Here is a 27,686-nt window from a genome sequence, read left to right as displayed (position 1 = left end):
AATGGGCATACCGGGGCTTCAAGCCACTGCAAATGAACTCCAGGCACATGCACCTGGCTTACATGGGTCCTGGGGAATTGAACAGAGGTCCTTTGGCTTTGAAGGCAAAAGCCTTAAGAGCTCAGCCATCTCTCCAGCCCATTAATTATTACTTTAAAAGTCTTTGATCCATTCTGAGCTAATATTTGCATATGGTGTGAAGCTGGAGCCTAACTTACTCTTTTGTATATGGGTTCTAGTTCCAGCATTGTTTCTTAAAAAAACAAAAAAACCATTCTTCCTTCCCTTAATTGTCTCAGCACTCTCCTTAAAAACCAATGGACTATAAATAATAAGGGCATATTTCTGAACTCACTTCAACTTTACAACTTAACACTATACCACTATCAAGTTTAAGTTATTGTAGGTTAATAATGTTTTAAAAACTATTTATTTGACAGAAAGGGGGGAGGAAGAGAGGGAGAGAATGGGCAAACTAGGACTTTTAGCCACTGTAAATGAACTCCAGATGCATGTGCCACCTTGTGCGTCTGGCTTACATGGGACCTGGGGAATTGAACTGGAGTCCACAGGCTTCACAGGCATGTGCCTTAACCACAAGGACATCTCTCCAGCCATAGCAATGTTTTTAAATTGGTAAGTGTTCCAATTTGCTTCTTTTCAAAACTACTGACTATTCTGTATCCTTTGCATTGTCATGAGTTTTAGAATTCACGTGTCCATTTCTAAAACCTCAAAACCCACCTGGGATTTTTTTTTCAAGGTATGTTATTTTTTAAAAATATACTTGTATATTTATTTGCAAGCAAAGAGAGAAAAGAGCAATAAAGAGAATGGGCATGACAGGGCCTCCAGCCACTGCAAACAAACTCCAGATGCATGTACCACTGAGCCATCTCCCTAGCCCTTTAAAGCTAATTATTTTTGATGTTATCTGTAAGGGGACTGCTTCTCTAATTTTATTTTTGGAGTTTCATTGTTACTGTATACAGATACACAGACTTATATATGTAAACCCCATATTCCATAATGTCCCTGAAGTCATTTATTACTTCTAACAGTTTTTTAGACTTTAAAAATTTTTTCCATAGTCAAGATTATCTTGTCATTTAGAAACAGGTAGCTTAGCTTCTTTTTCAATCAGGTGCCATTTCAGTTTTTTGCTTAACTGCCCTGGCTAGACAATTTTGACCCCAAGTGAAACAAGTAGATATGCGTGCACTGTACCTGATTTCATGAACGAACTATTCAGTCTTTCCTATAAAGTATGATGTTAGCCTTAGGTATTCTATAGAAGCTATTCATTAGGTTGAAGTTCTTTTCCTTTATTTTTTTTAATCATGAAGGGGTATTAGGAGTAATGGTCCCCGCCCCCCCCATATGTTAAGATACACATATGGCTCCTATGATATTCAAAACTCACCTTAGAAGTTTGACATTTAACCCAGTATCCTAATATTGCAAGCTGAGCCTTGCAAAATTTATTTATTTTATCTTAATTTTGATTTTTTTTTGAGGTAGGGTCTTGTTCTACCCCAGGATGACCTAGATTTTACTATGTCATCTCAAGTTTGCCTCAAACTCACAGATATCCTCCTACCTCTGCCTCCTGAGTACTGGGATTAAAGGGGCGTACCATCACGCCTGGCCAAACTTTATTTATTTGTTTTTGGTTTTTCAAAGTAAGGTGTTACTCTAGCCTATGCTGACCTGGAATTCACTCTGTATTCTCAGGGTGGCCTTGAACTCACAGTGATCCTCCTACCTCTGCCTCCCAAGTGTTGGTAAACTTTATTTTTATTAAGATGTTTTTCACTAAGGCATTGCTGGTTTAAAAAACATATATGTCTGAGGAGATTTAAATGCTTTTAGGGAGAAGTTTGAACCAAATCAACAGGGTTTGTGGGGGGAAAATGTGAATAGCGAACAAAGACTTAGTTCCTCTAGAAATGTCTCACTGTTTAAGTCAGTGCTTAGCTCTTGAACTTTGTTTTTGAAGGGTAAGATAAGGCATCAAACTAGTAAAATCTTAATCTTACCTGAACAAGATATCGTGGATCCACATTTAAATAAGGAGACAGAGGGTTCATACCAGTTACTAGAGAGAAAACAAAATGTCACATTGCAACAGAATTCTTAAAGGGACTTCACACAGGATTAATTCTGCTCAGTTGTTACAAGCTTTGCAACTGCTGCACTGGCTCACTGGAAGTGACTCTTTGCTTCCATCCTACCATTCCGGTCAGTTTTGGGGCTGCCTGGTTCTTGAGGGCCCTTAACACTAAGTTAGATCTTACACTGGTAGCTTAAACTTTACTAAGATAATGGCAGTAACAGATCAAATCATCAAATTTTCAGGAAACTAACTCAGGCTATGTATAAACCTAGTTTCTTTCACTTGTCTATAAGAGTAATACTCAATATCCATGCAAAGTACAAAAGTACAAATCCATCTCTCAGGGAAACAGAGGCTGGGTTCAGTTTCTGATTGTAAGTTTATCTAAGCAGTTCCTTCAGATCATACTGTTAACAGTTGCTAACAGACTTTATTTACCACTGCAAGGAAAAAAAAAAAATCCTTAGTTTAACTCCCTCCACAGAGATGGGAGTTAGTGGAAAAGAAAATGCAGGCTGAGTGTGGTGGAGTACACCTTTAATCCTAGTACTCCAGAGCCTCAGGGAGGAGATTCCCTGTGAGGCTAGCTTCAGACTACACAGTGAATTCCAGGTCAGCCTGGGCTACAGCAAGACCCTACCTTGAAAAATCAAAACAAACACAAAAAAACACCACACATTTTCAGAAGGCTAAACTTGAAATCCACTAATATAAAGGATGGAAGAAAAAATAAATTTTCCTAATTTGAAATCTTTGGTCTTTATCTCAGTTGACTACTCATATGATTCTGATCTTTTTTATCAAGTTAAAAGTCCCATTAGTTTGATTACTCTACTGTTACCTATCTATTAGCATCCTAGTTCAAGCATATTTCATAGCAATAATTTCTTACCTTACTTTCTCTTCCCTTCATGAAACTCATTTTCTAGTAGCAACTAGTAAATTATCCCTAACAGCTTCACCCTACATTTATAATCAAATGCAAACTCTTTACCCTTGCTTACAAACGCCTGTATGAGCTTCCATTTCCTGTTCTCATAATTTTCCATCACTTCAATTCCCTTGCAACCAAAAGACACACTGACCTAACAGCTGTTCAAGCATGCCAAGCTTGTTTTGTTTTAGGACATCTACATTAGCCATTTTCCGGGACACGTCTTTCAAACACTTAAAGACTATTGAAGTTTCGGTTCAAATGTCAACTCCTGTGTTTTCCTTGATTCATTCTAAGTGGCCTCCTCCCATCACCATCTCAGGGTCCTATTTTATTTCCTTTAACTGCAACACTTTCATGTTACTTGGCTCACCTCAGGAATATGTATGCTACACAAAAGCAAGAATTACTATTTTTTTTTAAACAATACAGTCCTATATCCTGGTACTTTTTTTGTTTTGTTTTTTCGAGGTAGGGCCTTGCTCTAACCCGGACTGACCTGGAACTCACTCTGTAGTCCCGAGTACTGGGATTAAAGGCTTGTGCCACCATTCCCAGCTTTATCCTGGTACTTTGAAGGTTTCAGTGAACAGCACTCATTCCCTAGTCCCTCAACTTACCTTCAGTGCAGACATGGGTACCCTGTGCACAGAGGCCGGAGGAAGACATCAGGTACCCTCCTTTAGTGCTCTTCTGCCCTACTTCCCTGACAAGTCTCTCACGGAACACAGAGCTCCCCAGTTTTTCAGTTAGACTGGCTAACTGTGGTGCCCCAAGCACTCTTCTGATTCTGCACACTCAGTGCTAGGGTCAGAGGTGCGCATGGCCATGCCTGGCTTTTGATGCAGGAGCTAGTTATTGAACTTAGGTCCTCGTGGTTGCACAGCAAGCACTCTTACCCATTGAGCCATCTCCCCTGCCCTATTTCCAAATCTTAATCAAGCTAATGTAACAATACTTTGTCACATACTTATGTTGAGAAGCCGAGAAACCCCAAGGCCTTACAAACTGTGTTTCAGACTTAGTTTTCACACAGGTAGACATCATTTTTAGGCTCTTACAAAGGACACAGAGAAATAATGGAAGATTTTGTTCGTGTGTATGTGCATATGTTGGAGGCTAAATGACAACTTGGGATGTCGTCCTCAAGTACGCAGCCAACCTGTCTTTGAGGCAGGGTCTCCCACTCGCCTGCAGCTCAATGATCAGGCTGGACTGGTTAGCCAGCAAACCCCAGAGATACTCCTATTTCCACCTCCCCAGGGCTAGGGTAACAGGTAAGGACAGCCATGCCCTGCACTTATGTGGGTACTGGCGGTGGAACTCAGGTCCCCATGCTCGCAATGCAAGTGACTAGACTGTCTCCAGTCTCTCCACAAAAAACAAAAACAAACAAACAAAAAAACCACTTTCAAGAAAGAAAACACTTGCAAGGGGCCTATACAACATGAATTTCCTGCCATCTTTACGTTCTGTTATCTAGTCGAACAGCCAGAGTTAACCAAATCCTATAGCCTAGAATATATTATTTATGCAACCGGGGAAGAATCAACAGGCAGAATAGTTATCACCTGCATCCTCAATTTTGCATATTTCCCCTCCAAACTTCCACTCCCCCCTCACAAAAAAATCCCTCTTGCGTGTGCCACCACGCATGGCTCCCCCCCCCAAAAAAAATTCTTGTCTGACTTCTTTTTTTCCACGTCTATATATGACCTTACTTTAAAGTTTAACTTATTTCCCAGCTCCTCCCAGTTTTCCCCAACTGTTTTGCCCCCCCAATCACTAACTAGCAATAGACATTCTTATGGGCTCACTATGGGTGCTACATTGTGGGGGGTTGGGGAGACACAAAAAACTACTAGGCTCTCCTCCCAGCCCAGGGTCAAACACAGCGCTCAGCAGACCGGAGTGTATGATGCCAGAAAAGGAAGGAGGGCCAGGCATACAAATGGAAGACTCTTCTCTCGAGGCCAGGCCAACCAAAGAGCGTCGCCAGGGATTTATGCACAGCCTCGCCACCCCAAACCATTCAGTCTGGAATCCCAGCTAACGGCGCTGGTGACGCTTGGGAAAGCTGGCAGGAAGAAGGGGACAGGGGACGCAGCAAGTTTCGTGTTGTTCCCGGGACCCCAGGAAGCTAAGGCCCCATAACTTACGCGGGACGCCGGCCAAGTCAGCGTGCGAGTAACCCGCTCCTCCCGCTCCGAAAAAGCCGGCCAGTCCCCCGGTGGTTTTGTTGCCAGTGCCCCCGCCACCCTCCATGGTGTCACACGCAGCAGGCGGCCGTCTGTCTCCCCCGCCGTCTCAGGCCAGGATAGCGTGCTCGGCCCCGCAGCTCCACAGTCACAGCGGGAAGATCACCCCCGCCCCGGGCCGCTGCCACCGCCACCTTCAACACGCTGACCTTCCGGGCGCGCCGGCTCCCGTGAAGCGCCTCACGTCCGCTTTTACGACCGTGTACGTCCCGGAAGTGAGGAGCGCTTGACGGCTGCTTTCCGGCAGCGGGCGAGTGAGCCGGAGCCGGAGTGGCAGCGGCGGGTCCGCGGGCCAGGTGGGCTAGCTGCGGGAAAGCGCGAAGGCCAGCGGCCGCCTAAGGGAGGGTGTGTGGCTCGGAGGCCCGCGGAGCAGCGATTGCAGAAACCGACGGGGCCGCGGCCACCGAGGGAGGGAATGGTGCTCCCGGAAGGAGGCGCCGTCCGTCCCGGTGTGAGGGTCAAGTGAATGAGGTTCTCGGCCCGGGCCGGCCCGGGGAGCGTGCGCTGCGGCTCCCAAGCATGAATGCGGGCCCCGGCTGTGAGCCCTGCACCAAGCGGCCCCGCTGGAACGCCTCCGAAGCGTCTGCTCCGGCTGCCACGGACGCCCGCAGCTTCGCCGACAGGCACAGACGCTTCCTCGACCCCGAGGACGATCGTCCCGTGCACTTGAGGGTCGCGCCGTCCTCACCTGGCCGCGTCCCCGGGCGGGCGACACCGCTCAGAGGCAGCGTCCCTTCGTTTGGTACGTGGTGGGAAACGAGAGTCTGTTTCTCCTCCTCCCCCCCCCCCCACCTCGGCCGGAAACTTGTTTTCTTGTTTTCAGTCTCGTGGAACTTTGGGGAGCCGACCTTCCCGGGTGCAGCACCTGGGGTTTGGTAGTTTTGATGGACATTTATCCACCGGGTGGAAAATGGCAGGAGATTCCCCCCCCCCCCCCCCCGTTTGCTTTCCTCGGATGTGACGGCACACCTCGTTGGCAGTGTAGTTGGCAAGAAATCTGTTCCAACTTCACTCATCCGGATTCTGACTGCCAGAGTTAATTATTAGTCTAGCTGACATTACACTTGCCCGTGGCCTATAGTCTTGAACAGGAGGAACATCATGCCCTAAAGTCTCTCGGGGGAGACAATAGCACAAATCAAACACGTACAGCGAAGTGGAATGAATGTTCTGATAGGTGGGGTCCGATTGTTTGGGTAGGGGTGGAAGATAGTACTCCTTGCTTACGCTGAGGACCTTTGCGAAGAGACCGTGAGGAGGTGGTTCAGAAGTACAGTTGCTGCATGAAGTCAGCGGTAGAGTTGTGAAAGCTGAGACTGCAGAGAGGTAGTTGAAAATCAGCCTATCCTGGTAGGACATTAGACAGGACTAAGGATTTTGACATAGTCTCGGAACAATGAGAAGCTACGAAAGGGTTTTCAGGTGTGGGAAGATGCCTTGATTAGATTAGTTTCTGACAAGTCCCTCTGGTTGTTACGTAGAAAATGAAAAAAAAAAAAAAAAGGTTGCAAACATCTCTAAGTGAGGGCCTCAAGGAATTGGTGTACGTGGGAGGTGATTTGGGCTAACCTGGATGCAGGCAGTAGGGAAGGGAGGAAGTAAGTGGGTTCTGGAGAGAATGGAATGCTTTTATTGTTGGGGGGGGAATAGATCTGTTCTAGAGAGGTTGCTCCTGGAGATATTGAGGACAAAAATTTTAGGAACAGCCAGTATTTAAGGAGAGGCTGAAGAGAAATGTTTAGACAGTAGGAGGAACTCCTGGCTTGTGTTCACTCACCCAGAGCTGAAACAGAGAGTGTAGTCTTCAGCAGTAGGCTGGTCAGAGGTGAGGGTGAATGGGGTGCATGTACCTGTCTTAGAACTTAGAGGCAATAGGGAGCAGACGTGAAAGGCCAGCAGGATTTGCAGTGTCCTTGAAGGGAGGGCAGTAATTATGGAAGCCGACAGTATAAACACACCCACATATTGATGAAACTGAAATCTGGGATGACAGGAGAGTCAAACAAACAAGTACCATTTGAAGGAGTTTAAATATTTGTTCTGCAGTTAATGGGTCATGAGAAAGCTCTTTTTTTTTTTGGTTTTAGGATGGCCTCGAACTAGTGATCCTCCTACCTTTGCCTCTTGACTGCTGGGATTAAAGGTGTGTGCCACCACGCCAGCAAGAAAGCCCTTTTTTAAGCAGGACAGTACCATTGGTTCATATTTTGTTTTTGTTTTTCGAGGTAGTATCTCACTCTAGCTCAGGCTGACCCAGAATTCACTCTGTAGTGTCAGGGTGGCCTTGAATTCTCAGCAATCCTACCTCTGCCTCTTAGTGCTGGGATTAAAGGCATGCATCACCATGCCTGGTTTGGTTCATATTTTAGAAAAGATGGCTAAACTAGGAAAACATTTGCTGCAAAGAAGTTAATGGTTGTCCAATAAATGATGTATTTGAGGAATATAAAGAAAGGATTAGGGGTTGGAGGGATGGCTTAGTGGTTAAGGCACCTGCCTGCAAAGCCAAAGGACCTAGGTTCGATTCCCTGAGACCCATGTAAGCCAGATGCACAAGGTGGTGCATGCCTTTGGAGTTTGTTTGCAGTGGCTGGAGGCCCTGGCACGCTCATTCTCTCTCTCTCCCTTTCTCCCTCTCTCCCTGTTTTCCCCCCTTTCTGTCAAATAAATAAATAAAAATAATTTATAAAAATAAAAGGTGAGTTTAAACTTTAGGGTGTAGGTTTCAGATAACTTTGTATAGAGGAAAGACAGCTAAAGATGAGCCTCAGATAAGATATCTGACTTCTGTGACTGGGTAATTTGTAGTCACATTAAAGGAATTAAGTCTGGTGTGGTAGGGCGCATCTGTAGTCCCTTACTCAGGGAGACAGAGGTAGGAGGATTGCTGTGAGTTTGAGGCCAGCCTGAAGACTACATAGTGAATTCCATGTCAGCTTGGAGTTGGGTGCTAATAGGATTTCAGGCTACCAATCTTTTCTTACTGGTTGTGTCTTGGACTTTCTGCAGAAGAGAAACACCTTCTCATATAGTTATCTTAGAAGTCAGTGTAGGTGGAGTACAGAAATAGATGTTCAGAATCTTTTTCTTGTTTTGTTTTGCTTTTTAGTTTTGTGAGGTAGGGATTCACTCTAGGCCAGGCTGTCCTGGAATTCAGCATGTATTCTCAGGGTGGCCTCGAACTCTTGGCGATCTTCCTACCTCTGCTTCCTGAGTGCTGGGACTAAAGGCATGTGCCACCATACCTGGCTGTAAGTTTTTAAATTTATTCTTAATACTTTTATTTATTTATTTGTAAGCAGAAAGAAGAGAGAGAGAATGGGTGCACCAGGGCCTCTACCCACTATAAAGGAACTCCAGAAGCTTGCACCACAGTTGTGTTGTTATAGGAAACTGAAAGTGGGGTTAGTCTTCTTTGGAAATGTAGGTGAATTTTATGCATTTTTATGCCCTGTGCCTATACCTTTAGCTGCTAATTGGATAATCTCATGATACTGCCAAGATGGACTGATCACTGTGAATGCTATGAAGTTGAAGTCTGACAATTACTGATGCTTTGATAAAAGGGATTGAACATAAGTATTAGGAGAGAATACTGCATTGTGAGGCTGGACACAATATATTCTTTTGTATTCTTAGGGATTTGTATAACCCTCAGAAGTAGAGAACCCCATTTTCTATGTGAAGAAATGGGTTCAAGGAAGTGAAGTAACTTGACAAGGTGGTGGCATTGACTTGGAAGATATCTCAATCTAGAATTGAAAGGGCTTTTCATGTATATTATTAATTATTACTATTGCCACTCTTTTTAATCCCTAGCATCCACTAGTAAGAAAGAACAGTCCTCTGATGTGTTGGGAAAGAAACCTTTAGACCAGAAGTAGTGTGGTATTGGGAAGAGAAATAGGACATTGTTTCTGTGGAATACAAACAAGGACTGAGGAATATTTGATTAGCAGGAAATCTTGCTTTCCCCTGCCGTCCTCTCTCAAGCCTCAGGAGTCTGAATCTGAAGCCTGAGCTGAAGGGAGAACATGCTCCCAGGTCAGGAGACACACAGACCACTTACTTCATCAGCTTGTTTGGAACAACCTTGTGGGTTCATCAAAGGAAGTTACAAGTGATCAGGTTCCATAGGCCCATCCCTGTAGCGCTGTGTATTACAGGAGCCTAGCTGTCCGTTCCCCCCTCCCCCCAGGTAGGGTCTTACTCTAGACCAGGCTGACCTGGAATTCACTATGTATTCTTAGGGTGGCTTCGAACTCATGGTGATACCCATACCTCTGCCTCCTGAGTGCTAGGATTAAAGATGTGTGCCACTATGCCCAGACTAACTATTGTATCTTTATGTTTAATGCTAACATGTATGGCAAAAAATTTAAATCTGAAACTGACTCTAACTTTACTATTTTCACACCATTCACACTCCCATGAGTACTGTTTTGCAGTGAGCATTCTATTACAGTGAGAACTTTCTGGATGTCAGGGCAATCTGGCTGTGACTTCTGTCACCCCATTGATCACCAGTGTTAATTCCACTAATCTGGCTGACTAGGCATGTATCCCCTTTCTCCCTCATTGCTCCATGTGTGTCCTTCCTGAAGCTATCCACTCACTGGAAGAGGATGACTTACCCCAGAGCAGGAAGACTGGTCCTTAGCTCTAGGGCATATGAGTAGCTGCGCTCCCCTGCTTAAACCTCCAAACAAGCTCTTAATGAGGTCATTCAGTTAGCAGCTGTAGATACACGCACAGGGCATAACATTCACCTGCATTTCCAAGAAACTCTACCAACTCCACGTCTCCTATAGCAGCACAGCTGGGTAAATCACTCTATCAGAATGTCAGTAGCATGCTGAGTTCTGCCCCGGTGGAGATTTGCAGATTTCCATAAATATGAAAAATGTACTCAAGAAGATGATTTAAAATTCAGTTTAGGATTTAAAGGTTTTCCATGAATGTTAGGATTAACAATTTAAAATCTAAGGTCGTGTTTTGGACTGGCGAAATGGCTCAGTGGATAAAGTACATCTCGTGTAAGCATGAGGACCTGAGTTCTTATCCCATATAAAATGCCTGGTGTTACATGCCTGTAATTCTAGTGCTGGAGAGGCAGCGATGGGAGAATTACAGAATTACAGAATTCCTAAGGCTCACTGGCCAGCTAGTCTAGCTGAATCTTTGAGCTATAGGTTCAATGAGATAACCTGTGTCAGACAATAAGGTGGAAAGTGACTGAGAAAGACACACCTAACTTCACCCTCTGACCTCCATACATGCACACCCACACAACATACACCGGTAGCAAAACAGTGCTTTCGCAGTGTGCCAGTTTAGAACTTGAGAATTTTCTAAACTGTGCCTGCTGTAGTTGATAGGTTAAGATGTCCCATACACCTTGGGCACAGGATAAGAAGTGACTGAGAGTTTGGAAAATGACTTACATAGACTAAACAGGTTGAACACTCCTAATTTGAAATCCAAAAATACTCTCAAATTAGCACTAGGGCTCAAAAAGTTGGATTTGGGAATCAGAGATGCTAAACCTGTAAAAGGAAATTAAATGGAAAAGGTAGGAATACCAACTCTTAGTAGTTTACCTTGCTGATTGAAGCTAATTTTTGCATTGAAACCAAATTTGCTGCTGGAGTACAAAATAAATTCACTAAAGTGGGATTTAAAATAAAAAATATCAACTAGCGTTTGTAATAGAAACCAATTAAAGAGTACTCACTACCAAGATTTCATGAGTTGGTTATTTTGTGTAAAGTATAAACTATATGGTACTTAATGCTTTGTAGAAACTAAAAATTATTTGATACCAAGTATTTATATTATAAAGTTCTTCCCAAACCTGAGATGTCTTTCTTTCTCTTATGTCATCATAATGATACTGCTAATTTTATTACTTGAGCCTGTATCCTTTTTTTGCTCATTATTTGATATTAGATGAAATAGGAAAATATGACTTAGGTGTCTACATTTCTTACATTGCAGTTTAGAGATAGATTATGAATGGTTAGGATTTTGACTTTTAAAATATTTTTTAAATTTATTGTACTCATTTGAGAGAGACAGAGAGAATGGGTGTGTCAGGTCCTTCAGCTGCTGGAAATGAACTCCAGACACATGTGCCATTTTGTGCTTCTGGCTTATGTGGGCTCTGGGGAATCAGACCTGGGTCCTTTGGTTTTGTAGGCAAGTGCCTTAACTGCTAAGTCATCTCTCCATCTCAAGATTTTAATTTATTCTAAAATATATACATTTAAATTATCTAATCATTGTTTAGAGAGAGAGAGGATGGGTATACCAGAGCCTCTACCCCTTGTAAACAAACGGCAGTCACATGCACCACCTTGTGCATCTAGCTTACATGAATTCTGGGGAATTGAACCTGGCTCCTTTGGCTTTGCAGGCAAGTGCCTTAACTGCTAAGCCATCTCTCCAGCCCCTAAAATGTATACATTTAAGCCATGTCCAGTATGTTAAATTATTAAATTTTGGCAGCACATCTGTTTCTAATGGTTATACAAATGTGACCTGGTGTGGTGGCACACACCTTTAATCCCAGCACTTGGGAGGCAAAGGTAGGAGGATCTCTGAGTTGGAGGTCAGCCTGGACTAGAGTGAGACACTAGAAAACAAACAAAATTAAAATAAATAAACTGCCCTGCATTTATTTGTATTGTACTTTTCACTCCTGAGCTAATCAGTTTTGTTTTGGCTATTTCTGCTGGCCATTTCCATCTAATTATTTCTCTGGCATGTCAAATTGAGTATGTTACAGAATTTGACCTAGTCATATTTTTCTCTTAAACTCAGTTCTCCTATAACATACATTTTTACTTAAGGTCTCTCAAGCTTTAGGTCAGACTTAAAAACTGTACTCAATTTTACTGTTCTCCTAAAACATCATTTTGGTCCTTAACCAGTAATTCTTTAATCTAGGTAAATAATAAAATCATTCTTTGAAAATTTCAGCTCTTCTTGTTCCTTCCTCATTCTGTATACAGGTTCAGGTTCAGTGCACGTGGGGTATGGTCCTGAGATCCATTTGTTGCCAGTCTCCTGGTCAGATGGTTTGGAAACTATGGACTTAACACCAGTAGCTTTCTTACTAGTTCAGTGCAGTAGTGCTGCCTTCTTTCCTCTAGGCTGTCCAACTCCATAATGTGATCTTGAGTTAGAGTTCTGGCATAGTTCTGAGTGTGAGTTCTGACAGCTGGGCCATTCAAGATCCTATCTAGGATATGGTCCTAGTTGATCTTGTAGTTATATTGTCAGTTTCTTTTTTTAAAAAAAAAATATTTATTATTATTATTTTTATTGACAACTTCCATGATTGTAAACAATATCCCATGGTAATTCTCTCCCTTCCCCCATTTTCCCCTTTGAAACTCCATTCTCCTTCATATTCCCTCCCCCTCTCAATTAGTCTCTTTTATTTTGATGTCATCATCTTTTCCTCTTATTATGATGGTCTTGTGTAGGTAGTGTCAGACACTGTGAACTCATGGATATCCAGGCCATTTTGTGTCTGGAGGAGGCCATATTAAGGAGTCCTACCCTTCCTTTGGCTCTTACATTCTTTTCCTCTACCTCTTCTGCAATAGGCCCTGAGCCTTGGAAGGTGTGATAGAGACATTATAGTAATGAGCACTCCTCTGTCACTTCTCAGCACCATGGTGCCTTCTGAGTCATCTCAAGGCCACTGCCATCTGAAAAGAGAAGGTTCTGTACCAAAAAGTAAGAGTGGCATTAATATAAGGGTATGAACATTAAGAGAAGTGCTTACTGGGCAGTTTGATGAGCATAGTATATATATTTAGACAACAGCAGCAGACATCTCATGACTACCCCTGTTGTAGATTTTCAGTATCAGGGTTGTATTCCCTCCCATGGAGTGGGCCTCCAGTCCAATTAGAGGGTGGTTGGTTTCCCCCATAAGAGATGTGCCACCATTGCACCCATTGGCTCATTTGGCCTGGCTGGCCAAATAATAAGGCTTGTAGTGTCTACTGTTGATTATTGTCACTTGGGATTTCTCTTTCTCCCATTGAACTGCACACAGTGTGGCTTTTTCCAGCTTCCTGTCAGCTGGTCTGCATGGAGGAGGTTTTCAGCTCAGTTCCAGCAGGATTTCTCAGTGACTTTGCAGCCCAAGTATGTGGAGTCCTTAGCAATAGGGTCTTAACCATCTATTTCTGGTGGGACCAAGGGCCTCGGCAATGGCCTGTAATGTTTTGGGGGCATCAGGGACCTCCCTGGCCAATAACTCACTGGCACTGAAACTTTTCTACTAACAATTTATGGCTCCTGAGTGTTCCACTGTCCCAAAAAGTAAGTTTCCATATGACTTATTTATATCCCCTCAGATTTTGGTTAGCCCTCCCTCCACCTTTCCTTTACTCAGTCTCTTCCCCTGACCTCACTTAGGCCTTTTCACCTCCCATTAATCTGTTCTACTTAAATATATACAATGCCATCCTGTTAAGTTCCCCCCCCTTTCTATTCCCTTTATATCTTTTGTCATTTACTTTGCTATTGTTGTCTCTGCATAGGACTTTCATTTATGTGACTTCACGTTTAGTTTTCAAGGTACAGTTCTAGCACTGTCTCTTCCAGAAAACCTTATTGATTATCCCTACTTACTTTTCCTGTAAGTTTTTTTTGGAAATACCTTAATTCATTATCAAGACTTTTGTTAATAATAATTAAGAACTAACGTTTACTTAGTCTATAGCAGATAGCGTCCTAAGCAATTTAGATTAATATTTAATCTAACTTTTATATTCTTTAATGAAAATACTGTTAATTCACATGTTTTATAAGTAAGGAATCTGGATCAAAGAGAAATGTCCTTTTACAAAGTCACATAGGAAGCCAGTGAAAGAATCAGGATTCAAGTCCACATATTCTGATTCCAGTGTTGTATTTGCCCACATGACTTTTTTTTCGGAGCCAGTCACTCTAGTACATATATTCCTGTCTTATCTTTTAATACTTGAAGGTAGAAGGAGTAATTATTCTTTAACAATAGAACCTAGCAAAATGCCTTGTTAGTATAGTAGGCTATGTGTATTTTCTATGTGAAAGAATATGCATACACACACACACACACACACACACACACACACACACACACACGTATATCTAGCTATCTCTCTATATATAAATTTTTGTTTTACAGTTTTCAAACAAAAGACTATTACCACTTGGATGGACACTACAGGAATCAAGACAACTGATTCAGAAAGGTATAAAGAGATGCCTGTATTAAAAAATGAGTAACAATGATGGAGCTTTATCTTGTTATGTGGGTTTGTTTTTTTTTGTTTCTTTATTTTTCTTTTAGTTCAATTTAGATTTTGTACTTTCAGTTCAGAAAAATTTTAGTCTCCTTTGTATAGAGACCTTTATTTATGTTTAAGATAAATAGGTAAAGTGAAGTGGTTCCTGCTGTTAAGACTCATTTAGTGGTGGTTAGATACATGAAAACAGATAATTACTGCCTAGTGATTTGAATTCACCCATGAAAGTATGAGCAAAAAAAGGCATGAGTGGTGGCTAGCATGTAAAAAACCAGATGTTCAGTTTTACCTTTGGACCTTCAGGGGACACAATATAGGGAGGTAAGTGACTTAGGATTTGAAGAAGGAAAGGCTGGTGTTTGCCAGGCACTGCTAGGGAAGGGCAAGATGCAGTGAGGAGAGTGATGCTGTGTGCTCAGGTAGTCAATGGATATAGGTATTGCTGTGATGGGAGTATTGTGGGATAATTAATTTACTTTTTGTTGCAGTTTGTTTCAATTATATCCATTCTCTTGTAGTTTACATTGTAAAGAAAACAACAATACAAGAATAGAATCTATGATGAGTTCTATACAGAAAGACAATTTTTACCAACACAATGTGGAAAAACTAGAAAACGTTTCTCAGCTAAGTCTTGATAAACCCCCCATTGAGAAAAGCACACAGTATCTGAGTCAGCACCAGGCGACTATATGTAAGTGGCAGAACGAAGGGAAACGAGCAGAACAGCTTTTGGAAAGCGAACCTCCGACAGTGACTCTTGTACCAAAGCAGTTCAGTAATGCTAATGTTGATCATGCACCCCAAACCAATGATCCCAGTGACACCAACAGTGAAGAAAACAGAGATAATCAACAATTTCTTACACCCGTGAAGCTTGCAAATGCAAAGCAGGCTGTAGGAGATGAGCAGGCCAGCGAAGTCAAAAGCCACCAGAAGTGTAGCAAGGCTTGCCATCCTGTGAAAGACTGTGCAGGTTGTGAAGAACAGGAGATAGATGTGGTACCAGAGAGTCCATTGTCAGATGTTGGCTCGGAGGACATTGGAATTGCACCAAACAATGACAACAAATTGAGTAGACAAGAAAGTAGCCTGGAAACTTCTCCTCCAGTTGAAAAGGAAAGTGAGCCTGAGTCACCAATGGATGTAGACAACTCCAAAAACAGTTGTCAGGACTCAGAGGCAGATGAAGAGACAAGTCCAGGCTTTGAGGAACAAGAAGATCGTAGTTCCTCCCTCACAGCAAATCACCTTTCAGGGTGCCCAGTGACAGAAGCTGACAGTGAACTGAGGAACCAGCACTCTACTAAGGGAGGTGAAACGAGATTGCATTTCCAGTTTGAAAGGGGAGAGGGTCATGCTGGGACAAGTGATTCAAATTCCAAACCATCTGGAAATACTTCTAGCTGTAATGTAGAAAGTAAAAATTCCAAGCCACATGGAAAAAAGGATTCTAAAATCACAGATCATTTCATGAGAATGCCCAAAGCAGAGGACAGAAGGTAGGTTTCCCCCTCCCCCCCCATTAAAAGTATACTTTAAGGGCTGGAGAGAGGGCTTAGTAGTGAAGGCGCTTGACAGCCAATGGACCAGGTTCCGTTCCCCAGTACCCATGTAAAGCCAAGGGCATGAAATGGCACATGTGTTTGAAGTTCATTTGCAGTGACTAGAGGCCCTAGTGCACCTATTCCCTCCCTTTCTCCCTCCCAAGTAAATAAATAAATAAATGAATAAATAAGTAAATATTTTCAAGTCTATATTTTAAATTTTTATAATATATAATTATAATACATATATAATCGTAGTTAAATAGTTGTGCTTTTTGTAAACTATTCATACTGTATTTAAGTCTAGACTCCCAAGTTTAAATTCTAAAAAGGTCAAAGAAGAAAATAAAAAGTAATATGAATTAACCATCAGATTGCAGCAGCAATTAAGGCATTTTTCTAGGTTTTTTTATATTGTACTGTCTCTAATGCTGTGATAAGTAGGCTAGTACTACACAAGCAAGAAAACTTAGATTTGGGTTAGAAAATTCACTGAAATCATATAACTTGTATGTGATAATACTGGAATTTTACTCCATGTATTTTTACCATTATCCCATAAAGAATTAATTCTTAATTTTCATTTACTTGTGTTTATGTGTGTGGGTCCACCATGATCTCTTGCCTTTGCAAACAAATACCAGATATACCACTTTTTGCTTCCTGCTTATGTAGGGTGGCTGGGTAATTGAACCTGGACTGGCAGGCTTTGCAAGCAAGTGCCTTAACTGCTAATTTGTCTTCCCAGCTCCCCATAAGAGATTTTAAACTGCAGTCAATAATTTCTAAGATATGTATTCTAGCATATGATACTAAACTTACTTTACTGAGTGATTATAAAAGACCAGAGAAGTAGCTGATTCTATGAGCTACGACTCATTGCTCTTTCAAAGATGAGTTATGTGTGTTTGGAAATTCCTTCCATGGGTTATTAAAAATAAAGCTCTTGGGTTTTTATAAACTTTGTAAGTTTTCTATCATGTATAAATAAATATAAAACCAACTGAAGTGAGAATAAAGTTGCATACTTTAAGCTGGGTATGATGGTGTACACCTTTAATCCTAGCACTTGGGAGGCAGAAGTAGGAGGATCGCTGTGAGTTCATGGCCACCCTGAGACTACTGAGCAAATTCCAGGTCAGCCTGGGCTACAGCGAGACCCTACCTTTAAAAAAAAAAGTTGAAGCCAGGCGTGGTGGCGCACGCCTTTAATCCCAGCACTCGGGAGGCAGAGGTAGGAGGATCACTGTGAGTTAGCTGCCACCTTGAGACTACATAGTGTATTCCAGGAGACCCTGAGCTAGAGTGAAACCCTACCTCAAAAAAGCAAAAACAAAACAAAAGTTGCATAATTTAGACAATAATAGTCTTAAGTGTTATACTTGTATTTTTTTAAAAGTTTTATTTATTTGAGGCATAAGAGGTAAAGAAAAATAGTGGTATATCAGGACCTCTTGCCACTAAAGACAAACTCCATACATACACACCACTTTGTGAGTCTGAATTTATGTAGGCACTGGGGAATCAGACAATCAGGCTTGGTAAGCAAGGCCCTTAAACCATTAAGCCATCTCCTAGCCTTTGACTTTCTTCTTCTTCTTTTTTTTTTTTTGGTTTTTCGAGGTAGGGTCTCACTCTGGCTCAGGCTGACCTGGAATTCAATATGTAGTCTCAGGGTGGCCTCGAACTCTCGGCGATCCTCCTACCTCTGCCTCCCGAGTGCTGGGATTAAAGGTGTGCGCCACCACGCCCGGCTTACTTTCTTTTTCTTTTTTTTTCTTTTTTTTTTTTTGACTTTCTTCTTTGAAAGAAAATGTTAGGTATTTGTGAGCAAAGAGAGAAAGAGTGAGTGTGAGTGAGTGAACATGGGTGCATCAGAACCTCTTGCTGCTGCAAACTAACTCCAGATGCATGCACCACTTTGTGTATCTGGCTTTATCTGAGTACTGGGGAATCAAACTCAGGCTGGCAGGCTTTGCAAGCAAGTGCCTTGAAGTGCTGAGCATCTCCCCGCTCTGTACTTGTATTTCTCAGAGAACTAAAGCAGTAAGTAATTTGTGACTGCATACATTTGTCTTGATCTTAGAAAAGAACAATGTGAAATCAAACATCAAAGAGCAGAAAGGAAGATCCCTAAATACATTCCACCTCACCTTTCTCCAGATAAGAAGTGGCTTGGAACTCCAATAGAGGACATGAGAAAAATGCCTCGGTGTGGGCTCCATTTGCCTTCCCTGAGACCGTCTGCTAACCACACAGTAACGATTCGGGTGGGTATTGCGTGTTACCTGCGAGCAGAGAACACTCTGATTTCTGACTTAGGACATTTGTGGGTGTGAAAAACAGACCAGCACAAAGAAATTCCTCTCTTTTTGTTTATATAAAATACTTAGAGATGTGCAGAATAGAATTTCTGTCTTCAGCTTACTTAAGTAAGATGGAACTTAGTAAGTCAGCAAGATGATTATATCAACTGATAATGCAATTGAATTTTCAGTATTTTTTTTAAATATTTTTTTGTTCATTTTTTTTTTTTTTTTTTGAGAGCCACAGACACAGAGAGCAAGACAGATAGAGGGAGAGAGAGAATGGGCGCACCAGGGCTTCCAGCCACTGCAAACGACTCCAGACTCCTGCGCCCCCTTGTGCATCTGGCTAATGTGGGACCTGGGGAACCGAGCCTCGAACCGGGGTCCTTAGGCTTCACAGGCAAGCGCTTAACTGCTAAGCCATCTCTCCAGCCCATGTATTTTTTTATTTTTTTTTTGAAGCAAGATAGCCCAGGCTGACATGGAACTCACTCTGTAGCCCTGATTATACCCATGGCACTCCTCCTACGTCAGCTTCCCTAGTGCTGGGATTTTAGATGTGTTTTACCATCCAGTTTGCAGTATTTTCAATAAAATTCATTTCATTGTTTTTTTGTTTTAGTTGACAGAATTTATTGGTCACCTTTTACATACAAGGTATTGAGTTATTTTGTAAAATTCAGAATTATTAATGGTTTGGTCTGTTCTTTAGCATTGGTCTCTTTTTTTTTTTTTTTTTTTTTTTTTTGGTGGTAGGGTCTCTCTTAGCCCATGCTGAGCTGGAATTCACTGTCGCCTCAGGCTGGCCTTGAATTCATAACAATCCTCCTACCCCTACCTCCTGAGTGCTGGTATTAAAGGCATGTGTTCCACACCGGGCTCACTTTAACCATCTTTAAGTCTACAGTTTAGTGACATTAAATACATTTACAGTGCTATTCAACCATTGACAGTATCTGTTTCCAGAACTTTTCATCTTCTCAAACCGATATTCTCTATCTATTAAGCAATAATACCTCATTCCCTGTTTCTATTGCTCCTGGCTAGCTTCTTTTGCACTTTCAATGGGCACTTTTCCTTTACACAAACAAAAAACTATACTTTATTGAGGGCATATAATATTCATCTATTTAAACACTGTTTGTAGGTGTATAGTTACTTCAGTGAGCTGTGTCACCTTTACCATAATCCAGGTTTCAATCTTCATCTCACATTGAATAGTTCTAAATATTCATCTCATTTTAAGTCAGTCTCTGTTGACTTCAGAGAAATTTACCAAATGTCCCAAGAAGTCTCTCTAGTTCTTGAGTTTAACAATTTGTTGTGTTTTCTTCTAGATTCTTTCTCTGGAATATGGTAATATAATTATATATTAAAAATTCCTTACATAGTACTTACATTTCAGATATGTCAGGTATTGATAAAGAATGTGATAAAATGAAGACACTTTGCTTTAGACATGACATTGCATTGGCCTGATGCCTAGTGCTTTGCTGTCCACACTCAGTGCCTGTGTGTACTAGTGTGTGCACACACACAAATAGCGTATTTTTACATTTCCTTTTGTGGGAAGCTGAACTGGGAACCATTCTGTTTCCCGCAGGTGACGTGAGGCATCTTTACAAAGTCACCTTTGGGACCTTTTTACAAGGCTGAAAATGCAAAATGAATAATACTAACATTTGACTTTAGGCCTTTTTTTGCTCTTTGAATAGTCTCATCCTTCAAGGCTGTCATATATTCCTAGTTTACTTCTTTCCTTCATGACCACTTCTTGGGTCCCTTTGGTCTCTTCTATCTCCAACTAGGAAGTGTGGTTAGACTCCCCAGGCTTTTGTGTGTGCTCTGTTTCTTTTATCAGCCTCCTTTGTGGTTTTATTGATCGTCTCCATAGATGACTTACAAATTTAATTCTCTTAAACTAGAGATTAATTTAAGAAGTGGCTTGTTTGACAGACAGTCTTCCTTTCCATAAACTGTTTCCTTCTTGAGGAACTGTATTAATCAGCTTGACACAGTTGCTGTGACAAAAAATACCTGAGATAATCAACCCCAGGAATGCAGATTTACTTTGGCTCATGATTTTGGTGGTTTCAGTCCATGGTCACTTTCTGTCATTTCTGTGGGACTATGGAAGGAGAGAATATCATATCATAGCAGGAGTGAGTGGTGGAAGTCTGTTAATCTCATGCCTTATAGGAAGCAAAAAAAAAAAAAGTAAAAGGAAGGGGCTAGATGTCAATATCTCCTACAAGGGACTGTCCTCAAAGATTTTCTCTAGGTCCCAATTAAAAAAACAATCAAAATTTTTTGACATGAAGTCTTACTCTAAGCCCAGACTGACCTAGAATTCATTATATAGTCTTAGGTTGGCCTCATACTCACAGAGAGCCTCCAACCTCTGTCTCCTGAGTGCTAGGTTAAAGGCGTACACCACCACACCTTGCAGAGAGAGAGAGAGAATGGGCACACCAGGGCCTCCAACCACTGCAAACAAACTCCAGACCCATGTGTCACCTTGTGCATCTGGCTTTATGTGAGTACTGGGACTCAAACTCTGGTCATTAGACTTTGCAGGTAAGCACCTTAACTGCTGAGCCTTCTCTCCAGCCATAGGTCCCAATTCTTGAAATATTTCATCAGCTCTCAGTTGTACTTTGCACTGTACCAAACACATGGTCCTCTGGGAGCCACTCCTGACCCAAACTGTAGTGTTCTGTCATGACTCAAAAGGCTCATGTCTCTTTCATGGTGCAAAATGTATTGAATGCATGTATAAAAATCTTTTGTTTTTATAATCTTAATAGTTTCAGTATTACTGAAAAGTCCAACTCTAAAGTCTCTGAGATTCAGCTAAGAGCCTCTATAAAACTTGGAAGAACAAGGTGAATATTCCTATTCCAAAAAGAAGGAAGGGGAACATTAGAAAGGATGGATTGGAACAGATAGTAGGGAAATTCAGCAGGCCAAACAGCAAATCCTGTATCTCCATATCCAGCATTCAGGTCACATGGCAATCTAATGTGACTCCAAAAATTTTAGCAGCCTTGCCCCTGTTTCCTTGCTGGTTGTAGCCCCACATGACCACTCTCTTAGGCTGGGGCCTATAGTTTCTTTTCTTTCTTTCTTTTTTTTGGGGGGTGTGGAAGGTTTGAGGTAGGGTCTCATTCTAGCTCAGGCTGACTTGGAATTCACTAGGTAGGCTCAGGGTGGCTTCGAATTCATGGTGATTCTCCTACCTTAGCCTCCCGAGTGCTGGAATTAAAGGGGTGCACCACCACGCCTGGATAGGGGTGTTGGCAGGTGTTCATGTTCTTGGCATCTCTGATTTCCTGGAGTCTCATTGCAGCTTCATATAATGCCTGTCAGGAACTTTGCAGGGATTCTGACCATGTCTTGTGCTGCCTGGCCATCTGGGCTTTCTTTTGAAATCCCAGTGGAAGCTGCCATGACCCCGTAACTTGTACAACAATCACACAAAACCAGTGACAGGGACATTCCCAAGCTTTGCTGCTGTAAGAAATGCATTGGGATTCTTTTAAACTTTAGGAGCTTCTGAGTCCTTTGATTGCTTAAAATGGGGAAATAGTTTCCTAGGTGAGCATGTTTAAGCAGGGTTATCAGGGCAAAATTCTTTGCCTTGGAAAGTATTTGAAACAAACTGTTTACTTACCTGTCTTTTAGCCTGCTGTAGATGAGGTTTATGTGGGTGAGATCTTGCCAGTGCCTGAGACACTTTGTGGTACTTTTCCTATTGGCTTCTTTTGAATGGTGGTAATCTCTTTAGCAATCACACCCTCTTTGCCAAAATGTACAGGTGCTTCATTTCTGAGAAACTACAAGGTTTTCAACTCATTCTGCTCTGCTTTTTGCTCTCGTTTGTCCTGTAAATCTGGCTAAAGACAACCAACATTATCCATAATACTATGTGATTATTTCTCTGCAGTAAAATGGTAATATATCACATAAATGAACATTGCAAACATTCTGATAAGAGGCTAGACACAAAAACCACAAATCATATGAATCCATTTATATGAAATATTTAGAATAGATGGAATATAAAACTTTAATGGTTCAAAATGTATCCTCAAGATTGTTTATCATAATACCTATGTACATGCATGCACATATACACATGAACATATACATGTAAGCACATGCCAGGCACTGTCTTAAATATTCTGAAGACAAAATTTGAATAGTTACTATATTAAGGAAACTTAGATCTACTGCTCAATATTAGGCCCATACACATTCATATATAGTAGAGGAAGGCAACAAAGAAAAGATGAAAGAAGAGGAACTATTTGGAAAGAAGGGGATAAATAAAGTAAAAGAAGACAGAAGGTATTGGGAGGAGATTATGATCAAAGTACATCATATGCTTTCATGTAGTTGCCAATTACAAAAAAGAAATTGGGCTGGAGAGATGGTCTGACAGTTAAGGCACTTGCTTTCAAATCGTGCTAGCCTGGATTTGATTCCCCAGTACCCACGTAAAGCCTGATGTACTCTATCCCTTCTCCCAACTAAGTAAGTAAGTATATATGCAGATAGGTAGAAAGTGAATTTGCTATGTTTAAATAATTATAAATTTAATGCCTTATTTAAAATAAATAGTATTTTGATAAGCATTTGAAAAACAGAATATAGGTATCATGAGATTATAGAAGAATGGGAATACTTTCAAAGATAATGTCATTGCAAAGGGGGTGTAAGGATTTTTTTTTTTTTTTTTTTTTTTTTTTTTTACAAACAAGGGCTTTAAGTGTATTTTTTTTCCTTTTATTTATTTATTTGACAGAGAAGGAGGGAGGGAGAGAGAGAATGGACACACCAGGTCTCCAACCTCTTTAAACTAACTCTAGATGCGTGCATCCCCTTGTGCATCTGGCTAACATGGTTCCTGGGAAATTGAACCTGGGTCCTTTGGCTTTGCAGGCAAACGCCCTAACCACTAAACCATCCCTCCAGCCCAGGTATAAGGATTTTATGAGGGATTAGTGTTGGGGAACAGTTCAAGTTGAGGACAGAGAAAGGAGACTGTTGTTGTCAGTTCAGGCAGGAAGTGATGAAATCTCCAAGAGTGCACCTGGACATTGGAAATGGAGGTAAGATGTAGTAACAGCTCAGGAGACTTCCAAGATTTCTCCCCTGCTTTGTTTGGGTTGTTGTATAGAATGAATGCTTAGTTTTCTGCACTGACAGTTTTATTCTGTATTTCAGGTTGATCTTTTGCGAGCAGGCGAAGTTCCTAAACCTTTTCCAACACATTATAAAGATTTATGGGATAACAAGCATGTTAAAATGCCTTGTTCTGAACAGAATTTGTACCCTGTGGAAGACGAGGTAAGGGCAGAACTGCGGTTCTTTCAGTCCCAGGATTATGGGCTAGTTAACTTGACTAGTGCTTACTTGTCTGGCTTTTGATTCTGTGGTGCAAAACAACTTCAGTAGCTTGACTGTGCTTTTTTCCTTCCCTGTAAGAATGGTGAGCGAACTGCAGGGAGCCGGTGGGAGCTCATTCAGACTGCACTTCTCAGTAAATTCACTCGGCCCCAGAACTTGAAGGTACACTCCTTTCGCCTATATTAACTACAGCTGTTGGAGATGGGTCTTTTGTTTTCTCCTCAGATACGTTGTTTGATCAGAATAGACCCAGGTAGCAGCATCTTTATGTGCAAAGTTGCTTGTTTCCTGTCAATGAAGGAGGCTCCTTCAAGCATTCTTGTTTTCTAAGAACTCCATCCATTACTAAGAACTGAGAATTGAGCATTGTAAATGACTTGCCCAGAGCTACACAGAATTACTTGGGGAACCAGCAATAAGACCTGTTTCTTGGTTGCCTGCTCAACTTAAGCTTTTTTTTTTTTTTTTTGCTTTAAAATTACTATGCTTCTTAAATGTGTTTAAAAGGAAATCAGGAAAGAATTATGACTTTAGCAGTATTTGCCTAAAGGGAAGCCGAGCTTGCTAATGATTAAAGTGTACATTAAATATTCTGTTTTTTATTTTTCTTAATAGTGCCTTAGCATTTTAATTATTTACTAATCTTATATGTTGGCAATTAATTATTTTTCTCTTTTGTATTTCATTTAGGACCATAAGAGCATGTTTTAATAATATATAAAATATGCATAAGTATGTATATTTTGTGGTATAACAGAGACTTGCAAAATTTTTATAAATATAGAGGCAGAGGCTGTATGAAAATGGCTTTCATTTTCTTTCAGAGGCTTTACTTATTATGGACATGGTTTTGTAGTGTTTTCTACCAAATTACTTCTAAGTTTTCTATAGCTTGTGCTTTTTCTTCTTTACATGAAAAACATTGGCATGCAGTAACTTTATTTTGAAAATTTCATTCCTTTCATATAGTTTTTCTCATTCTTATAATAGACTTCTTTTAAATTACCTCACTCCTTGTAAATAAAATATTTTCAAGATCTGTTAGAACATTCTTAGTAAGATGTTAATAATGTGCAGATATAAACTCATGTAAAATAAATGTAGTGCTCATATAGCTGTATCATTTGTTTTCAGCTCCATTTTAAGTATGATATTCCACCATTTCATTTATGTTCATGATCACGTGAAAACAATTTATAGTATATATACTCCCCCCCCCCCAGATTTTTCACCACTGATCCAACCCCAAAATTAAGTGCTAATATATTGTATACACAGCCGGGTATGGTGGTACACACCTTTAATCCCAGCACTTGGGAAGCAGAGGTAGTAGGTCACTATGAGTTCAAGGCCAGTCTAAAGGCTACATAGTGAATTCCAGGTCAGCCTGGGCCAAAATGAGATCCTACCTCCAAACACTAAAGAAAAAATTATTGTATACACGTGAAGTTATTTTGTAGTTTATCTTTCTCTTACAATCATGAACTGTTGAAGGATGTTGGTGAATGCAAAAATGTATTTATGCAGAACATCTATTTGTAGATAAAAATAATAGAGACACTTGATCCAAATTCTTTGAATTTGACATACTTATACTGTGGTTTATTACCAAGGTGGATTCAATTTTTTTTTTCCCACTAGTTTCATTTGCTTAAATTTTAACTTTAATTTTTCCAGTATGTGGGTGTTTTTACAGTGGGGAGAGGAAGAAGATCATCTCTTGTGTCATTCCTCGGGAATGCCGTGTTACTCACAGTAGTAAACTTGCAAAGAAGTCAGGCGTGGTAGCACACACCTCTCATCCCAGCACTTGGGTGACAGAGGTAGGATCACTGTGGGTTCGTGGCCACCCTTAGACCACATAGTGAATGCCAGGTCAGCCTGGGCTAGAGTGAAACTCTTCCTCAAAAAGCAACCAAAAGAAAAGAAAACTTGCAAACATAGAAGTTGGTCACCCAAGAATATTATCCAAATTCCATTTGAGTAAGTAGCATTCTTTGGTTGGCTATAGCCTTCTAAGCGGGCTGCTGTGTTTGTGCGTTCACCCTATGTGTGCCACAGTGTGCAGGTGGAGGGCAGAGGACTACCTTGGGTTAGTCCTTGCCTTCGGTCTCATTTGAGTCAGGGTTCTTGCTCTGCTGTTCTCTTTCGTGCTCATCACCGGCTTCTAGAACGTTTACTTTCTGCCTTTCATCTCACCATCAGCATCAGCATAGTAGGATTACAGAATCAGGAAGACTGCCACGGCATCTGGCTTTTTCTGTACAGTCTGCGGTCCTCTGGCTTGAGTGCTTTATCCACTCAGCTGTCTTCCTGGCCCCCAAATTTGCTATGTTTCTTCTTCAGACACACAGAATAAGCATGGTGTTCTAAAAGACAGTCTGCTTATATCTTCAACAGTTCTTTGGTGCAGTTTTATTACTTTAGGGAGGGGCCATTGCTCTAATTTGAATTTCCCTCTTAAATATATCATGGTGGATTCAACAGAATGATCAATCATGATTTCCTTGCATCTGCTTATGGTAATTGTTTGCATTGTTGAAAGAATGATATATGGAAGGAAGGAGGAAATATCAAACCCTAGTGATTACATATAATCATTTTGGTATTAGTTTTTACTATATTTATACTTCTGTGAATGTTTGTATTGGGGGACAGAAGATAACCTCAGGTGTCCTTCCTAAGGAATGCCATCATTGCTATTATTTTATTTTGGTTTTTCAAGGTAGGGTTTTGAATTCATGACAATCTCTCTACCTTTGCTTCCCAAGTGCTAGGATTAAAGGCTATTTTTTTTTTTTTTTGACATAGGATCTCATTGATGGAGAGCTCAACAATGAGGCTAGACCAACAGACAGTAATGATCCTCCAATGTCTGCTTCCCTAGTGCTCAGATTACAAGTGTACATTTTTAAATGGGTTCTAGAGATCAAACTTGAGTCTTCCTACTTGCAGGGTAACCACTTTACCTACTGAGCTACCTTCCCAGCTCTCTTTTTGCTATTTATATACCATCTCGTAGTAGATTTGGCAATATCAGAAATATTCAGAATTTAAAAATGAACAATATCATCAAAAATAATATTTTTCTGGGATGGAGAGTTTTCTCAGTGGTTAGGTATTTGCTTGCAAAGCCTGAGTACCCAGGTTTGATTCCCCAGTGTCCATATAAAGTCATATGCACAAAATGGTACATGCATCTGGAGTTGTTTGCAGTGGCTGGAAGCTCTGATGTACCCATTTCCTCCCTCCCTCCCTCCCCCATGTTGGGCAGATATTAAGCAGATAACCACTGTTACTTTGAGGTCCTCGGTGCAGCAGCCATGTCATTTCTAGAAGGCTCTGTTTACAGCACTCCTCCCTATTGAGACATCTTTGAATTCTTTTAAAAATATTTTTTATTTTTACTTATTTGCAAGCAGAGAAAGACACACACACAGAGAAAGAAAGAATGGGTGCGCCAGGGCCTCTAGCCACTGCAAATCAACTCCAAATGCATGCACCACTTTGTGCATCAGGCATGAGAATCAGACCCCAGTCATTAGGCTTTGCAGGCAAATGCCTTAACTACTGAGCCACCTCTCCAGCCTTGTAAGTTAATTCTTAACAGAAAATTTTATTTTTTTTATTTTTGTTTTGTTTTGTTTTTTCGAGGTAGGGTCTTGCTTTATTTCAGGTTGGCCTGGAATTCACTATGTAGTCTCAGTGTGGACTCGAACTCATGGCAATCCTCCTACCTCTGCCTCCCGAGTGCTGGGATTAAAGGTGTGTGCCACCACACCTGGCTCAGAAAATTTTA

At 41.1% G+C, this 27,686-nt stretch overlaps 2 protein-coding genes across 2 annotated transcripts in view; one reads left to right on the top strand and one right to left on the bottom strand.

Annotated features, from left to right (window-relative positions):
* LOC101598678 (mitochondrial import inner membrane translocase subunit Tim23) overlaps positions 1–5,481 on the bottom strand; it is a 33,687-nt gene extending 28,206 nt beyond the window's left edge. Inside the window, exons 1-2 of the mRNA XM_004658050.2 lie at positions 5,210–5,481; positions 2,040–2,098 (exon numbers count right to left, since the gene is read on the bottom strand). Coding sequence (XP_004658107.2) covers positions 2,040–2,098; positions 5,210–5,315 — 165 coding nt within the window. The 5' untranslated portion in view covers positions 5,316–5,481. The remainder of the gene's footprint in view (positions 1–2,039; positions 2,099–5,209) is intronic.
* Positions 5,482–5,562: 81 nt separating this feature from the next.
* The window catches only part of Parg (poly(ADP-ribose) glycohydrolase), a 133,048-nt gene continuing 110,924 nt past the window's right edge, over positions 5,563–27,686 (top strand). Inside the window, exons 1-6 of the mRNA XM_004658049.3 lie at positions 5,563–6,050; positions 14,499–14,565; positions 15,138–16,121; positions 18,253–18,436; positions 23,705–23,827; positions 23,966–24,049. Coding sequence (XP_004658106.3) covers positions 5,828–6,050; positions 14,499–14,565; positions 15,138–16,121; positions 18,253–18,436; positions 23,705–23,827; positions 23,966–24,049 — 1,665 coding nt within the window. The 5' untranslated portion in view covers positions 5,563–5,827. The remainder of the gene's footprint in view (positions 6,051–14,498; positions 14,566–15,137; positions 16,122–18,252; positions 18,437–23,704; positions 23,828–23,965; positions 24,050–27,686) is intronic.

Source organism: Jaculus jaculus, chromosome 18 (assembly GCF_020740685.1).
Source record: "Jaculus jaculus isolate mJacJac1 chromosome 18, mJacJac1.mat.Y.cur, whole genome shotgun sequence".
NCBI lineage: Eukaryota > Metazoa > Chordata > Mammalia > Rodentia > Dipodidae > Jaculus > Jaculus jaculus.
The sequence above is the reverse complement of the archived record's forward strand: the minus strand, read 5'-3'. Positions and strand labels throughout refer to the sequence as shown.